The following is a 17394-nucleotide window of genomic DNA, read 5'->3' on the forward strand; positions in this document are numbered from 1 at the left end:
TCATTCTCTGCGAAAAAAAGACGATCCTTTTCAGAACTGATTTCAGAAAGCTAACTGCTAGGGACGTCGACAATGAATAAGAGGTTTGTATAGTTGATCAAAAATAAAGCAATATTTACAATACAATAATTTATCAAAGAATTCAACCTGTGTATAGTCTATAATAAACTTTCCTAGAGATAATTGTACAAACCCTTGGTAATTGTTCCATAAAAATCATTCATATTCTTGCCAAGCATGGATCCAACTGTCATACTTAAGATTTACTTTAGATTGAACCTAAAAAAAAATGTAAGGAGTCGAATTACATACGATTGTTTACAACAAACAAATTAAATGTGAACACAATATTGGGTATGTTGAGGGAATTGAACCATTCATGAATATCATTATTAACTGAATAAGGGTTGAACCATAAACATCACAGACAAAACAGTTGTGAAATCATAAATATAATTATTGGTAGAACAGAAATTGAACCATAGAGATAATTATTAAAAGAACAGGAGTTAAACCATGCATTATATTACAAGCAAAGTAAACGTCGCAATGAATCACGAATTCTTTCTTAAATTTTAACATACCTGTTGGAAGTCAATAACAATAGGTCCAAATTCCTTTCTTGTTTCTTGTGTATCAAATTTAACACGGGACTTTCTAAAAGTAGAAATTAACAAATTTACAACTTACGTATAACACATCATATTAAAAATCAATATATCATTTGTTCTATTCTAAATCAGCTACGTACCTGATATTCCTCAGTAGAATGATCCATCTCTCTAGACTATTATCAAGTTTGCTATAAATGAGACCAGTTTCCATGTCCCACAAGGATTGATAACGTAACCACACTTGAACATATTTTTCCTCCTCTCCAACTTTCTTCTCGACAGCCTCGTAAGCTCTCTCTATGACTTCGGGACCATCCGGAAGTATTGTGAGAAGATTACGATAGCTTGTGTGGCATTCCAAATCATCTGAATCAAGGCCAACCTAAGCAAGAAAACAAAGAGAAACTCGCAACATCATTTTCCACAATGACTTCTTTTTAAAAGTTAATGATAATACAACTCGATGTCAAGACCAACAAAATAAGACATCGTATTGACACAATTCGTGAAATGAGCAAGAACAGAATAGGTACAATAGTATTTAGCTAAAATAGCAACCTTTGTATTCGAGTTTCCCTGAGGTAAAAGTTTGTCTTCATACAACGAGAATGAAATGTAAAACAGTCATTTGCATGCACCCTTAATTATAACCCCATATGATAAATAATATGCACGAATTAAACTGTTTCTTAGTTGATAACCATTATATGTGTATAGATGTGTATATGTGTGTATAGGCGTAGGAAGCGGAGGGGCTAAGGGAGCTTTAGCTCCCTAAAATTTATATAGGGGCTTAGCTCCCCGAAAAAGTGTAGGTTAACATTGATAAAATATAATGCACCTCATTCCCTATATTCTTTCCATAACTTGAATCATGGACAAACATACAGCGGAGCGCATTTATGGCTCATCATGTCAATGCAGCTGCAGTTGAAATTCAAAAAGATGTCTAATTGTCGGTATACAACCTATCTTTTTCGTTAAAACTTTGTCGCCAAGAATAATGAAAAAATCACCCAAGGCCTTGCCCATATGGGAGCATGACTTGTGGCTAAAATGGCTCTCCAAAATCATACTTTCTAATTAACCGTTGTGAGACAAGGGGTTCTTTCAGAATTGTAGTGCTTGATGCCTTTTGGAAAAAAGTGTTGTACCCAAAAGCAATGATTTGAATTGATAGACCTTGATGAGAATGAACTAGAGCTCTGATTTGACCAAGAAAATGTATAGCTGTTATGAAAAGTTAAAGAACTTGTTTTAGATTCTATACAGCAAGCAAATTGTTATGCAATTTACCAATCAGACAAAATTTAGGAACTCCCAGAATAAAGTAGAAATTGCCCAAAAGAATAACTATATATCAATGCTGTCAGAAAACCGCTAACAAGAACAAATCATGCACAATTTAAACATTATGAACACGTCGATAATGCTTGAATTAGCACGTTTTTCAACAACATGAACATTTTCGTCTTAGTCAATGTTTTACGGCAAAGCTCATGAACCTCTTTACACCAATTTAAGAGTACTGCTGACATCGGCCCATTTTTAACTCTTCAGAGAGTGAAAATTTGCAAGCTGCATCAAATCACATTCTTAGTAACAGATTTAAATTGGGGGGAGTTGGGGCTGGCTAAATTGTTGAAGAGTATTTCGACCCTTTTTATAACCAGAACGTTTTGTGATACTCATTGCAAGCAACGTATTCTAGAACAATATTAGTAAGATTAAAATAATCTGTCTGAGTTTTGTGCCTAGGTATAATGTACGTTTTTATTCTTGAAGAGTCAATCATCGGATTAGGCCAGTGGCTTTCTGAAAGTGGTGTAAAGAAGTTACTGCTTGGCCAGATTTATGCTAAAGACTGATTATCTATTTGGACAAATTTGAGCAAGCAAAACATAGTTCGTCTTCAAGTTCGTCTGTGTGTATATACGCGCAAACTTACAGATCGTCCATCAAGATGCGTAGGAATTATTTGAATAGTTTGTGTACTTAGACGAATTTGCATGGGTATTTTGACTTGACGCATCATCCTTCTGTGAATATAAATGTGGAATGAGGACAAACTACGGAAAAAATAATTCTTAACTCGCTCCAAAATCTTCCAAAGGCAGAATTGGACTTTGTGTGGTTTATTAATAGAAAGTTCGTCTCGTGTTTATACTTAGACGTATGATCTGTTAGACGGATCATTAGTCCAAACGGATGGGATTATTCGCCGTTTAATCACGTAAGGCTTTAGGTGATTATTCTGACATTATTTTCTACAGAATTAAACCAAATAAGATAGAAAGTATATACAATATTTATGAATTGCGACAGAAACTGCAATAAAATGTTACAATAAATTAAGATGCGTTTTATTATGTCAATGTTTACCTAAATTTTAGGGGGCTATAGGCCTCTCAGTTGCACCACCACCCCCACCACCCCACCATCCTGTTTTATACGCCTTTAGAATCATGTTGCGTTAACACAAAGCAGTTATGCATCTGCCGATTCGTTTTTGGGACTGTATGCTATCCGATTTGTATGCACAGTCAACACACAATTTTCAATTTTGCTTATAACTCTTCCGATAGAACTATTCTACATCACAGATAAACATTTCAAGCTTTTACATTCAAAGCCAGTGACAAAAGAAGCCTGACTTTCAACATGTGACAACAAATAAAATTTTTTTATAAGTTCCTATTTCCGTTCTTTCATAAGTTTACAATCTCGAATTACAATTACCTTTTATTTTCTTATATAAGTTGCGACACTTGCTTGTTGCATTAATTATAGAATGAGTTGTAATGAAATACAACTAAACAATAAAGATCACTTCTTAACTTTCTACAAGTGCTGCGTTTGTACAGAGTTATACTTGAAGACGAAAGAGACCATCTTATCAAGTCAGCCACTTAATTCATTTTCACCCCTCCAAAATTTAAATCTGTTCCTATAGGCCTATGTTTACGTGTAAGTTTATTTTGCATTTGTGCAGATATTTAGATAATAAAGTAATACTAATATAAAAGTATCCTCAAGTTCTAATTATTCAGGTAAGAATTCCTGCATTTCAAAAATATTACTAATACTATTTGCATCAAAATACGTCTCTAAGTTTTATCAATAGATTGTAACAACTATACTGTTTAGTAAATTGCCTAAAGCACTTATCAAAAGATAAGGAAAGATCATAATTTTAGATCATAATTTTCGCAGCAAAATCATTCAACTTAAATTCCTGATAAGGCTAACTTACCTGAAGGAAGTATCGTCACATGATTCATAAGTAGTTCATGTGGAGCCAAAAACACTTGTAGAAATACAAGCGTTTTTGTTTTTGTTGTAAATTTTGTTGTGATGTTCAAAAAGACATCATTCTTTCCTTGCATTTCTTTGGAAGTTTTTGTTGCTTCTAATTTTATATGGGGGACTGTTCTGATGTGTACCACAGGTCTTTGATGACCTGTGTATGAAACGATCCATATTAACATAGCTGGACTTTTTAATTCTTTTTTTGGTTTCGATTTCAATATCATCTTTGAATCTAAAAAATTTCAATTACAACTTGAATCAATGTGTGTGGTGCATACCAAATAGGTTTTTTACAAACGACTAACTTCCACCATATTTAGAGCCTTGCAATGAATGTTATTAAAATGATTAATTGCAACCCACACCTCACATTCTACCGTGGCAACTATTTATGCTAGCATAGTTACCTAGGTAGTTGATATGGGGGGATATTTCAAATTGTTATTTTCCGTGCTCTCGCCTACCGCACATTAACAGAATGAACAAGCTAATGCTGCTTTGATAGAAAAACTCTAATGAATAAAATTTTCTAATAAAGAACCTTTAAGTTTGTAATTTTTCAATTGAACAAGAAAGCAAATTTCTCTGTTTTTTGCATTTGGAAGCTTTTGAACGCAATATTGAAAAAGTCCGCAAATTTTGTTGTAACTAAATGAAGTAGAGATTAATGGATAGTGCAAAGTTTCTCAGAAAAAATGTTTCTAAGTATGGCAATTAAATTAGTTTCAAGAATGCTTAGTATCGAACCTTGTACAGGGGCGATCCAGGAGATTATGAAAAAGAGGGCCGAGCTCTTTGAATTTAATTGAAAACGGAAACTATCCTGTCTTTTTTTATTATTATTCAATTTTTGGGGGGGTTTTTTTCTAGCAAGGGAGGGCGCGCCACTCCCTAAATCCGCCCCTGTTGGCGTTTCAAAAAATGCTTAACTGAAATTCACTTCGAGAAGTGCTTATCAAAGCAGTTTGTTTCTTGACGAATAGCCTTAGACGTAAATAAACCTAAATTTCGTATTTGCACTTACATAGCGTATACATAACAAGGACATTTGGCACGCCACAATCACATTCGTCATTCATGCATCACATTCTTTTTTTACTTTGCAGTATACAACTTAAAAATTTACAAAATCACTCATGATTAACTTTCCTTGTTTTGGTTATGTCGTATTTTTTGATTCTTTATAACATATGCGAAGCTCATGTGTTCGAAAGAATAAAATGCTTTGTTTGCGATATTTTTTAGCGCAAAATTCCACCTAATTAAATAATAAGGCAACGAGCAGTAAAATGCAACGGTGTTCGATAAATATTTACGTTGTACAGTTTGCATCAATTGATGAACAAGTCCAGTTTTTGGCAAGTTTGCGGAATGAACATTCATTTCGTATTTGAAATTTCATGACGATTACATAAAAGTCAACAAATTGATGTCTTACATGACTCTCATATTGTTCTAAAGCACTCCACAACTAATGCTTTCTTCACGGACAGTAATAGTGCACTTTATTTCTCGTAAAATGTTTCTTACCGAGGCAGATGTGTGCGCAACTTTATACTGTAATGCAAGTCATGCAGTAAATTCGAAATATACACAACGTCGCAATTCAAGATCGACTTTTTTAAGTATATCTCACTGACTTCCAAGATAAGTATTAACGTAGTTACGCAACTGCCTTAACCTATTTGAAACATAAAACACACCTTACATACCTAAGCCAATAAAGACAGAAGTCCAAACCAACGACATGTAGATGACCAATTTCTGTTTATTAAAAAAATTAAATTTAAATTAACAAATATGGCAAGCAATCACTGAAACAAATTTTCGCTAAAAATTTCGACACATAAAAACGCCATATTTAGCGACGCATTTTTAAAAAATGACTTCGCTATTCCGTTCCTTGTCCAAATGCGTTATGGCAGGGGCGGATCTAGACGATGGCGAAAGTGGCTTGAGCCACGGTCAGAATTCTGCCATTTAAGTTTTTCCATGGTTGACTTTTTCATGATTAAAAATTTTGCTCAAATACAGCAAAATTCGATCAAAAGCAAAAATTGAATGAATTTTGTAATTTTTTTCTCAAAAATTTGTGTTAACAGAAAAAAAACTTCAAATTAAACGTCTTGTTAAAATAGTATTATCATCCAGTTAAACTCTGAACTGTAAAATCACCGAAAGCGTCTCGAATCTTGCCGAATACGCCATGAATATGCTCGGAATATGTTCGTAAATTCGAACCTATGAACTCCATATATCTGGAATGATAACGACAATACATTTTATAGATAAAAAGTTGAAGCCAAAGTCCTAGTCTCTTGCGCGGTTTGTACGTCAGTTCCAGTCCTTCAAAGTCGAATATTCACGCGGTTTGTACGTCAGTATCATTCCCCTGAGTGCCAAACATACACGGCCAATATAAATTTGAATACAAATTGCAAAAGCATAAACATATAAACAACATCACGACAAACAACACACGAGGCCAACTCTTCGCAAAAGGTTATTTTTTACAGCTGAAACTTTACTACAGTGTGTTCGTTGTAACTTACAACTTGTACCGAGGAAAAGCCAACTGAAAATTACACTGTTTGCTAAAAAGACAATACAATAGAAAATATGACGAGAAAATATTCAAGCAAAAATTTTTCTTACATCGGAAGGTAAATTTTCAAACGGTGTCAGACAGTGTTTGCCTTTTTTTGTCGTTTCAATGGATTTAAAGATCTGTTTTTCCGAAGAAAAAAGAAACATGAATATCCAGGTTCATAAAAAATGTTGAGTCTATAACTCGCATTTTACTTTTTACAGAGCGATTGTATCTTTCATCGATTTTGATAGTGCTTAAAATACTAAATGGTTGTCATCTCGATATCAATAATTGAATATCTTAAAGACTTTGCATGTTTGTAAATGTAGATCGTCCAGGTTGGTATAGTCCTGAGAAGGACTGTTTTTGTTGTTGTTGACTGACGTTTCGACAATCTTAGCGGCAGTCATCTTCAGAGTCAAAAAAATGACTCTAAGTAGTCATCGCTAAGATTGTCCTTCTCTCTTTGTCCAACAAAAACAGTCCTTCTCAAGACTATACCAACCTAGACGATCTACATTTACAAACATGTAACGATACTCCCGGGTTCAAACCATTTACCGTAAAGACTTTGATATGTTTTAAAGGAAAACCGCAGCGTAAAAGCAGATCGACTAAGTTCACCTCACCCTGCTTCTCGATTTGTCACTTTGATTCACTTTCCGTGAACCTTTTCATTCCAAAAATTTCGTTATTTTTACGCTCTGATCAAGATCCGAACTCTACCATTACCAAGGGACAAATGATTTAAAAAATTAAAATGAACACGCGAGAGACTAGAGCCTGACGTGTAATGACGAATGATGACGACAAATATTTTTTTGGCTTTAATTTTTGGCTTCGGTTATCATTCCAGTTATTCAAATGTCGAGTTCACTGATTCGAACCTGCAATCTCAGAATGAAGAGCCACGGTCAGCGTTCAAAAATTTCGCAATAGTTGCTAAATATAGTAACCTTCAGCCACAGTGCAGCGTTGCAAGCCAATCACAGGGAACGTTTTGGTCATGTGCGCCACGGTGAGCCACGGTGAAGGTATTTTGATTGCGCAATAAATACAAGTCATATGCAATAGCTCGGTTCTTGTCGACTTGAAAAAACGCTACTTCTAGTTCTACTCAGCGATTAGGATCAATGGAAACTTCTAAAAAGATCGATGTTCTTGAAAAGCTCGTCCAAACCTTTCAGCAAGAGAACGCTTGCGAAATTATTTCTGGTGAATTGTCTAACTTGAGACAACACTGTGTTACAATAATCAACGAGGAAAGGCTTCGTCGTATAAATTCTACTGGCGATATTATGCTACGAACTTGTTTATTTTCAAAAATGCAGTTCCCTGAAAGCCAAATTGAAAGATCAGGACCCAATGTCCCTGTTAGGTAAGAATTTACATGTATTGGGGTATTAATTTATATTTTTATTTACGTTTGACATCTTGGCCTGAAATATATGATCAATCCGTTAATTTTCAGCTATTCATATTTAGTGTATCATGTAAAATATATGTCTAAAGCTGTCATTATTTTGCATACTCAGTCTGTCTAATGTACGACCTAAATGATTTTAATTGTTACTGGCTGTTAAAAAAAATGTTTTACTTCAATATTAGTCAAAGCTAGTCCTTTTTAAAATTTAACCCAATCAATAATGTATTATCCTTGTTTTCCTGGCATTTTATGTTATCCCCTGGTTAAAGAAACTAACATATCATTTTGAATAACTGTTACTTTCTTTCACGGGTTATATAGAATATTGATGCTATAGTAGATGGAATCAATAAGTCGTCTGAATCCTGTTCGACATGCCTAGACTAGTTCCAAATCTTAGACTACCTGCCTGTGACTTTGACTTTATCATGATGTTACCAAATTAACACAAAGACAAAATAACTTTCTCAATTTCAATATTATAATATTAGTCTATCTTTAACTGTATTGGTTACCCTTATTCATTCTAATGTCAGAGTCAGTCTAGCAGATTTGTTTCCAGGTATAGCTTGGTATAACAAAGCAGCTTAATACTTAAATACTAATTTTTCTTTTAGTACTTTAGCCAATGGGAATTGTCTGTTCAATGCATGTTCTATTGCATTAGTTGGGAATGAGACTCTCTCTATTTACTTGAGATTCCTAACTAGTGTTGAAATGTTTGAAAATGCAAAATACTATTCTACCCATCCTGTCATCGAGTCCCAGCATAAAAATGGTGCGTTCACTTCACTTAAAAATGCCTTTGCCATGTGTATATCCGATGCAGCTCTAACCTCTTTAGAAAATGCGAATGAAATTGCAGCAGTTTTACAAGAAGCAGTGGAAACAGCCAATAATTACACCTTTTCATCCTTGATGTGTATGTTTGCTTTGTCCACAGTAATCCAGTGTGCTATTCAGTCATACTACCCCATTACTAATGATGCTGAAGTGAAAGGAAATTGCGATTCGTTGGCTAAAATGTTCAATTGTACAATATATCCAAGAGATTTTGTTTATGGGAGTGCAATTGACTATGTCCATATCTTTCATTGTGCTGCGATGCCACCTTCTTATTTGGTAGATCAAAAAATCCCATACACCAAAAATCATTTTGTTACTTTGTTTTTAGAGGACCACCTTTGAACATTGCTTTTATTAATCTTGCCATCTTTACCATTGTTGGATAAACATCTTTGCTGCTGTTGGAAGAAGATCACCTTTGAACATTGCTTTTATTAATCTTGCCATCTTTACCATTGTTGAATAAACATCTTTGTTGCTGTTGGAAGAAGATCACCTTTGAACATTGCTTTTATTAATCTTGCCATCTTTACGTTTGTTGGATAAACATCTTTGTTGCTGTTGGAAGAAGATCACCTTTGAACGTTGCTTTTATTAATCTTGCCATCTTTACGGTTGTTGGATAAACATCTTTGTTGCTGTTGGAAGAAGATCACCTTTGAACATTGCTTTTATTAATCTTGCCATCTTTACGGTTGTTGGATAAACATCTTTGTTGCTGTTGGAAGAAGATCACCTTTGAACATTGCTTTTATTAATCTTGCCATGGCTGTTAGCAAAGGCATCCTTGCTGCTTTTCGAAAAAGACCATTTGATGGGGCAACAAAGATGGGGAATTATATTTTTGTAGTGAACTGTCTTTTGGTTATTCACTGCAAAAATAACATGCTTCATCTTTCTCTCACTCCTGCGGCAACAATCCTGTGATTACAGAAAATGGAAACTGCGTTGATTTTATCAGACACCACAAGGTAAGTAAAATTTTTATTTTTCTATCCGAACAGAATTAAAAATGGCGATATTAGAATTTTGTTAGATGAGATTATAACTAAAATATTGTTATATTCTATGAAAAATGCGGAATTCGCTTTTTCAAGAGTCTAGATTTCAAAATTTTCTGGGGAGCATGCCCCAGACCCCTATGTGGCTCATACCGGAAGGTGCTCGCTACGGCACAGGGCCACGGTCAGCCCAGAAGCTGGATCCGCCCCTGTATGGTATGTGAAATATTCATTAAGGGAAAACTGGTGGTAAAATAAAACTCTATCTTTCTTTTGTAGTCATTGAAAATCATGTTAGTTTATTGGCACATGTCAAAAGGGTTAAAAATTTTTTGTAGGCATTTGGATGGGAATCACAAACTTATTCAACCGTATCGTATTGTAATTCATGGTGGCATAGATGGGTATTCTAGAATGATTGTCTTCTTAAGAGCATCAACAAACAACCAAGCATCTACTGTAATGGAATGCTTTAGGATGCTGTTAATCAGTACAACTTACCTTCACGTGCGTACTGATTTAGGGTTAGAGAATATTGAAGTTGCTCGATTTATGCTTCAATATCGTGGTCTGAATAGAGGCAGCTGCATAACAGGTACATCTGTTCACAACCAGCATTGAACGACTTTGGCGTGAAGTTAACTCAATTGTGTGTAGTCGTTTTATCAATATTTTTGCATACCTTGAAACTCTAATTCTAGACACTAATAATGAAATTCATTTGATTGCATTACATTTGGTGTACATCCCACTCATTAACAATGCACTGCAGAAATTAAGTGAATTGTGGAATTGCCATTCTTTGAGCACCGAGGGAAATCTTAGCCCAAGGCAGCTTTGGGTACAAGGAATTGTTGCTAATCAAAATAGTGATTTTAGTGCTGTGACTAGCATCGAGATGGGTTACAAATAGATTGGAATGAGTATGGAGTTGAAGAAGATGGCCCAGTTTCAGAATTGCAGTCAAATTATCGTGTTAGAGTGCCATCTTCAACAGTATGTTTAACAGAAAATCATGTTGAACACCTAAATAATATTGCTCAGAGACTAAGGGGGGCAGGAGACCAAGATGGACTGATAGCTTTTTTAGTTGTATTGGACAACATTCAGCAACATAGTTAGATATATTTACTACTAAAATGACTGAGCTGATCATATCCAATACAAGACTTTGTTAAGAAGCATTTAAAATGCAATAGATATAGTAACTTTTAAGTTCAGCACTAATAGTGTAAAAGTCAACATACAGTTTCAAATCTAACAAAACTTAGTTCTGTTTTATATACCCTCTATACAATTCCAAAACCTTCTTGGAAATTCAAGGCTGAGACCATATTTCTTTCAAACTCTTCATAGTTTTTTACCTCACCAGGTAATTCCAATTCCAATGGACATGTGTTAGCATTGGGGTAAATGAATGTATTTTGAAGAATAGTTATACTCGATGGATGAAAACCCATTGGAGGTAAGGATTTGCAACCAGTTGAAAACATCAAAACACTAGGAATTCTAGAACCTGTAATAATTAAAGTATATTAACATCATGATTTAAAGAATGTTGCCAAAACAACAACATGTACAAATTCTAAAAAAATATAACATACTTTGTGATGAAAGATACCGAGTGAAAAACTATTTGATGCGAATCTCAACATTATCAAACTGAACAACAGATAAAAAATCATGGAGTGTCAAAGGTGGGCAAGTACCAGCCACAAATAAAGTTTCCATCTTGTCTGGATGTCTTCTGATTACGTCAAGAAGTGGGCATAAGCCGATCATCAATTGATCAATTTCAGCCTTCCTGGATAAGATGACTCCATGCAGACACAAGGACATAATAGCTTGAAAACGATTATCAATGTTGACGGGATGAGGAAAACCTGACTCAACTAACAAAGGTTGAATTTCAGAAGCCAAGGTTTCATTGTTTTCTTCTTCAAAAGCATCTAGCTTTTAAAAGTATAAGCCAAAGTTAATTTTCATAGTTGTAAGAGCACAAAAAAATTGATTACTTTTCTAATCACCTTTTTCAAGACATCCACATATTCAGCATCAACAACATCCTCTGGACGGAGGTGATCCACCACGTCATTAGGCTGAGGGTTGAGGAAATATGCATACAAAACCTTTGGAAAATATGGAAAACCAGGACCACCATGAACTATTGATGCTGCAATAATCCGTCCAGCCACCTTATACAGATTTGATCTAAGAGCATCTGTATTGTGCATTGGTAAAAAAATTCCATCTCTTCCTTCAAAAAGAAGAGGAGTAGCTGATGGAGAGTTCACGCAACAGTAAAGTGAAGAACTCTCGTTTAAAGCCAACACCATCAATTGCTGATTCGTCTTCAAATGTGACCTTCAATGGTTTCTTAAAATCAAAATGTCTGTGTTTGAAAAATGACACACTATCAGCAAAAATTGATGATCTGCTGACTGTCAAGCGTGTAGGAGTCCCAGGGATGGGTTGTAGAGAGTATAATAGGTCTTTTAAACATGCATCCTCCTCAATTTTAGATCCATCAAATTGTTGTTCATCTGAAAAAAATGTGAAAATTTACATTACTTTATCCAAATTTGTTGACTATGTAAACTTTCTTAACTACCTGGAAATAATTACCTGACTTGGAAGGTATATGACTTATAACATAGTCCACAGCCAGATCAAGTGTTGTACAATTTACAGCTTGTGCAAACACTTCAGCAGGACAATTTGGGAACATTTCATCTAGTTTCTGCTTTTCAATGCTACAGAGATTTAAAGAACTTCTTATGCCATCGGAAGTTTCACCTGTCTCACAAGCAATTGGGAGCGATGGAGTGGTAGTTGGAATAACAGTAACATATTGCTCACTGCTTTGCCTTTGATTGGACTCCAAATTGCGTGATACATACGATCTTATATCACTACTTCTGACAAAATTATTCACATTATCACTCAATTCAACAATGTCATCATCCTGAATAAAACTCATCATAGTAAATGGATGATTTTGTAATCGCTAGAGCTTAACTGAACTAGCAATTAATCTACAATCATAATGTGGACAGTGTGTAATCTTAAGGCATATAATGAAGAGTTGCAGTACCTCATCACTGTCAATCTTTACTAGAGAGCGGATATAAATTGGTCCAGTCCCACTAATGTGTCGTATTATTTTGGCATAAATTTGCTTCTTGCCCTTGTGGCAGTTTTAATTGGGCGATGCCATTTCCGACAGACTTTACAAACTCAAAGCTTGGAAAAAATTAATTGTATTTAAGTAATTTAACCCATTCAATTCCACTGCAAGATACAAAATTGAATACTACATACTTCAATAGCTTACGTGTTTGGTCCTGTAATATGCTTCTTGAAAATACTGTGTAATTCCGCTCGTAATTGATCTTCTGACCACGATTTATCAAGACTCCATGCGTCAACAAATAAACTTCTTTTCACGAGGTTTTCCTTTACTTGTCGCCGAGGGACTTGATCCCAATCTGGATTAGGTAGTAGACACACGTCTTTTACAACCAACTCTGCAGCAGGTTTGGCTTTGTATTTCCCTTTTTGTTTTGTAGTGTAAGGGATAAACCGACCTCTTTCACTAGGATTATTTCAGAATCCTATTAGCAATTCCCGACGACACACGAGGAATTTGGAATCTTTGGCCGATTTCTTCTTCAACTGAGCCAAAGGACCTGCTACTAGTACTATCATCGCTTCTGCTTGGGGTATTGCTGGAAGCAGTGTCCGGTAAATTTTGAAGAGACGACACAACACGCCTAACTATTTCATTTAAGTTGTCCGCCATTTTTGATATGAGTCATAGTTATATCCATAGATATAGTTATATCTATGGTTATATCTTATTAAGTAGGTTTTGAATGGTTTTGTATGCTTCCACGATTTAAATGTTTGCTTCCACATTTCAAAGTTTGCATCCACGATTTAAATGTTTGCTTCCACGATTTAAATGTTTGCCACCACATATTAGGGACCTTAAGATTTCACGACGCGCTTGTCAACAACGCGAACGGAAGTACAATTAAGACAAATGCGCATGCGCAAGCGTCGTTTATTTTTTTGCACGCGTACGACGCGGCGTTTTTACTTGTTTTGGAGTCGTCGTAGAGTGGAAGACCATCTTGCGAATTGGAGAAAATAAAAAGGTTGAAAAGTCCTATTTCTGCTTCTCTGGTAAGTGAAAATGTGCTTTCCCTCTGTCAAACGATAAAATGCCTAACTGCCAAGCCATACACATTTGGTAAAAAAATTTATAATAAAATATAATCTCAAAGACATCTTGTAAACTCAAATTTTATTTGTAATAGGCAATTCTTACTTCAAGTATGACTTCTGAAGCATCACACTCAAGAAGTTCACCGTAAGTTAAACTTTTTTTCTTTGGTGAGAAAGGGCATAAAATCCTAGGATATCAGTAGATATTGATAATTTTAATCAAATCAATAACAAAGCATGTATTCTTTGCTGCTATCATGTTGTTTTTTTCAAGTATGGGAAGGAATAAAGCCCTTACAAAGTTTTGGGTATTTAATGTGCATTAGACACTCTGTGAACTTTAACTTTTAAGTCTGTGAACTGTTAAGTCGGCAAAGTAATAAAACATGTATGAAATATTATACATCCAAATAATTCTAATCTATACTGAATTAGATATGTCAGCATATTATACTAGTACTTTTAACCCTTTTCATTCAGGTTCTACTTAAGAGAATTGACTTTGTATATTGCTCGATTCCTACTCATCATGTCTAAATTCTGTTTAGAATTGGCTTTGTGATGAAATGGACTGCAAAACATGACATTGAATTGTGCAAAGAGGTAGTGGTGTCACAAATCTTTGAGACAAGAAAGAAATCTATTGAAAGAGGAAAGTTGTGGGACAGCATTGCCAGAAAGTTGGAATTTCATGACCATCTATGCTTTCGAGTAGATCAGCGATCAGTTAGAGATCGCATGCGAAAATTGATAGCCAACTACCGTAAAAAGGAGAGAGAAGAAAGAGCTGCAAGTGGAATTTCTCCAGAACATGATGGGCTGGATGACTTGCTAGAGGAAATTAATGCTAGAGAGGAGGCAAATGATGTTGTGGCTGCAGAAGCTAATGCTGCTGAAAGGAAGAAAACTGATGCTGATAAACTAGCTGCAGAAGAAATGCGAAAAAGAGCCATGGAGCATCTAGCAGAAACCAAGCAGAGAGAAGAAAATGATGAGGGTCCGGTTAAGAAAAAAGTAAGAAGAGGGGGGGACTCAACCTTAGATTTCCTAAAGGAGAAGGCTGAGAAAGAGAGAAAAGTAAAAGAGGACAGTTTGCTTTTGGAAAGAGAAAGACTGGAATTTCAGAGGCAACAAATAGCAGCAGAAAAAGAAAGCAGGGAGCAACTTATGGAAAAGCAAAACAAGCAATTTGAGAGTTTTATGGAAATGCAAAGACAGCAGAACCAAAAATGCAACAAAATCAATTGCTTTTGCTACAACAACAACAACAACAAGGGCAAGCTTTGATTTCCCTTTTGGCTAAATTGGTTGAGAAATGAGATAACAATGTCTGTTACTTGTAGACAATATGTTTTCTTTAAACAGTTATTTATTTATTGTCGATAGGCTTTATAATCACATGATGAAGCTTTTGAAATTTTTTTTAAATAACAGCTTTTAAAAAATTAGGAAAAGTACATTTGAAGTGAAGGTGGTTCAAGTTGAAAAAATTTGCTGGTTGTATTTGAGTGCAAGCAGGTCAGAGCATTTCTAAGCAATGAAGCCACTATATACATTTTTCCAACACAACTAAGGCTGATTTTTAGATCTTTTTAAAATCAAGAAACTTAAAATAGTTTATTATGTCCCCAAAAATCCACTCAACTGATATCCTTACAGCACTCATTGATTTGTTAAATTCTTGCATGTGGACTGTAAGTTGCCTGTTCCTATATGGTGCCTGTAGGTGCATACGTAATGGGTAGGCTGGATCACCATACAAGCACATGGGTTTATCATTGTAAAAGGCATATAATTGTAGATCCTGCAGTAGCCCTGATGAGGCTAACATAGCAGAATCGTGCCTTTTTCCTTCTATAAAATAAAAAAAATAAATGAAACTCAAAGTAAACATAAGGATATTAGTCAAATGATGTGCTTACCAACTGGTACAAACAAATTGGCTATCATTCCATTAGGAAGAGTAATCGATTGAAACTTTATAGCATGTACCCTCTTATGACCATTGTATAGTAAACGTTGCATGTCATCTGGACGGCAAATTGGCCTCACTGTGCCATCAATAAAACCAAAACAATTGTCTAAAGCTCCTCCTTTCTGGTGAATTGCTTCAGCATAAATTTTCAAGTTATTGGGACTCAGTAGATCGTGATTCCAATTTGTTATTTTTTCCCCATGCCTTTCATAAATAAAATCTATCACAGAATTGGTAATCATGCTAAGTTCAGGCACAGATCTACCAAATTGAGGTACCAAGTCACTGTATCTGCAAGGATAAACAAAACGACGAAGGGCTATGCAAAGAGCCTCCAATCCAGTGCAAACTGTTCCTTGCTTGCACTTGAATCGGTAAGGCAAACCTAAAGCTTCAGCAAGCAGCGGTATTTCATGCTTTTTAAAGGTCACCTGAAATGCAAAATTCATATTTCTGTTTATTTGACATATAAAATGTATATATTGCGTAGACTATTCAAAGAAAATTTGAAAACAATCCCACGATTATTTCAAGAGATATCAACGTGTGAATTTGTGTTTTTTTTGAATAGAAGTAAAAAATATTCCGTCGGTTTATCGTCGGAAAGTACTCGGCGTGACGTAATAGTTGCCATTGACATTTCGCGCGAGAAAGCGGCAAATATGAATTCATAAATAAAGTTTGATTTTGATCGGCTATTTTAAGATGGTTTACTGTGTGGCATTTAACTGCAAAAACGGTTCTTCTAAGAACCAATCTAAGGCGGAAAAAGTTGGGTTTTCAGTTTCCCGCTAAAATCCTTTACGCCAAGCATGGGTCGATAAGGTGAAAAGGAAAGATTGGAATCCTTCGAAAAGGTCAAAGCTCTGTTCGGCACACTTTGAAGCCTGCTGTTTTGTCCAAAACCCCGGACTCCTGAAATCTTTAGGATGGCGACCAACCAGGTTAAGGTTAAAGAAAGACGCAATACCAACGATCTTCGACTATTCGAGGTCGAAAGTTGGTGATAAACGGAAACCGGAGGCAACTAGAAACGCGTATGCAAAGCGCAGGAAATTAGAGGTAAAGTCTTGTAGCCAAGCAGTTTTTAATGTAATTATAATGCATTACTTTAAAAAAACGCATATACAATTCAGATAATAAACGAAGCTCTTGAGAACTCCGTGGAAAATATTGAACAGCCTGACGAGGACGAAAATACATCAAAAGCATGTTCGTTTTTTTTGAGTGGACAACTGGACTCAAGAGATAAATGTAACCTAAGTGACAATGGAACACAAACTGACAAAGTGGTAAGGGAATGCAATGCAGTTTTGTTTTGTGCAAAAGCCTAAACTGTTGCTTGATGATGTAGAAACGCAGACATGTAAAGTGTCAATCTGATATAAAAATCCCAGTCAAAG

At 35.3% G+C, this 17394-nt stretch overlaps 3 protein-coding genes and 3 long non-coding RNA genes across 7 annotated transcripts; 3 read left to right on the top strand and 3 right to left on the bottom strand.

Moving 5' to 3' along the window:
* Positions 1 to 203: 203 nt before the first annotated feature.
* Positions 204 to 993, bottom strand: LOC124459358. Its single transcript, XR_006953583.1, has 3 exons — positions 752 to 993; positions 585 to 657; positions 204 to 279 (listed from the first exon to the last, which is right to left on the bottom strand). It is a non-coding gene; the product is annotated as an uncharacterized LOC124459358 (long non-coding RNA).
* Positions 994 to 7574: 6581 nt separating this feature from the next.
* On the top strand, positions 7575 to 9795 carry LOC124459325. The gene is made up of 3 exons (XM_047008811.1): positions 7575 to 7891; positions 8557 to 9061; positions 9790 to 9795. Exons 1-3 carry the CDS (start codon positions 7647 to 7649, stop codon positions 9793 to 9795), a joined length of 756 nt encoding a protein of 251 aa, XP_046864767.1. The 5' UTR covers positions 7575 to 7646.
* Positions 9796 to 10299: 504 nt separating this feature from the next.
* On the top strand, positions 10300 to 11404 carry LOC124459357. Its single transcript, XR_006953582.1, has 2 exons — positions 10300 to 10381; positions 11159 to 11404. It is a non-coding gene; the product is annotated as an uncharacterized LOC124459357 (long non-coding RNA).
* Positions 10944 to 11737, bottom strand: LOC124459356. The gene is made up of 2 exons (XR_006953581.1): positions 11391 to 11737; positions 10944 to 11302 (listed from the first exon to the last, which is right to left on the bottom strand). It is a non-coding gene; the product is annotated as an uncharacterized LOC124459356 (long non-coding RNA).
* An 89-nt stretch (positions 11738 to 11826) lies between these two features.
* LOC124459335 lies at positions 11827 to 13760 on the bottom strand. Of its 2 annotated transcripts, XM_047008822.1 has the most exons (4): positions 13121 to 13760; positions 12881 to 13029; positions 12412 to 12539; positions 11827 to 12329 (listed from the first exon to the last, which is right to left on the bottom strand). In XM_047008822.1, exons 2-4 carry the CDS (start codon positions 12883 to 12885, stop codon positions 12046 to 12048), a joined length of 417 nt encoding a protein of 138 aa, XP_046864778.1. In that variant the 5' UTR covers positions 12886 to 13029; positions 13121 to 13760; the 3' UTR covers positions 11827 to 12045. The 2 variants fall into 2 exon arrangements, with proteins under 2 accessions (XP_046864778.1, XP_046864777.1); XM_047008821.1 differs by lacking the exons at positions 12881 to 13029; positions 13121 to 13760 and having other exon boundaries at positions 12412 to 12871.
* A 356-nt stretch (positions 13761 to 14116) lies between these two features.
* Positions 14117 to 15550, top strand: LOC124459326 (stress response protein NST1-like). The gene is made up of 3 exons (XM_047008812.1): positions 14117 to 14161; positions 14565 to 15224; positions 15466 to 15550. The coding sequence occupies exons 1-3, from the start codon at positions 14127 to 14129 to the stop codon at positions 15548 to 15550; spliced, it is 780 nt and encodes a 259-aa protein (XP_046864768.1). The 5' UTR covers positions 14117 to 14126.
* The last annotated feature ends 1844 nt before the right edge of the window (positions 15551 to 17394 follow it).

The sequence above is a fragment of the Xenia sp. Carnegie-2017 genome, unplaced genomic scaffold (genome assembly GCF_021976095.1).
Source record: "Xenia sp. Carnegie-2017 unplaced genomic scaffold, XeniaSp_v1 HiC_scaffold_8, whole genome shotgun sequence".
Classification (NCBI taxonomy): Eukaryota; Metazoa; Cnidaria; class Anthozoa; order Malacalcyonacea; family Xeniidae; genus Xenia; species Xenia sp. Carnegie-2017.

Coding starts and splice junctions, on each gene's coding strand:
- LOC124459325 (XM_047008811.1), top strand. CDS start 7,647: ATGGAAACTTCTAAAAAGATCGATGTTCTTGAAAAGCTCGTCCAAACC. Junction 7,892..8,556: donor GGACCCAATGTCCCTGTTAG/GTAAGAATTTAC, acceptor TTTTTCTTTTAG/TACTTTAGCCAATGGGAATT.
- LOC124459326 (XM_047008812.1), top strand. CDS start 14,127: ATGACTTCTGAAGCATCACACTCAAGAAGTTCACC. Junction 14,162..14,564: donor TCACACTCAAGAAGTTCACC/GTAAGTTAAACT, acceptor AATTCTGTTTAG/AATTGGCTTTGTGATGAAAT. Junction 15,225..15,465: donor TTTGAGAGTTTTATGGAAAT/GCAAAGACAGCA, acceptor TTAAAAAATTAG/GAAAAGTACATTTGAAGTGA.
- LOC124459335 (XM_047008821.1), bottom strand. CDS start 12,769: ATGATGAGTTTTATTCAGGATGATGACATTGTTGAATTGAGTGATAAT. Junction 12,330..12,411: donor TCATATACCTTCCAAGTCAG/GTAATTATTTCC, acceptor CATTTTTTTCAG/ATGAACAACAATTTGATGGA.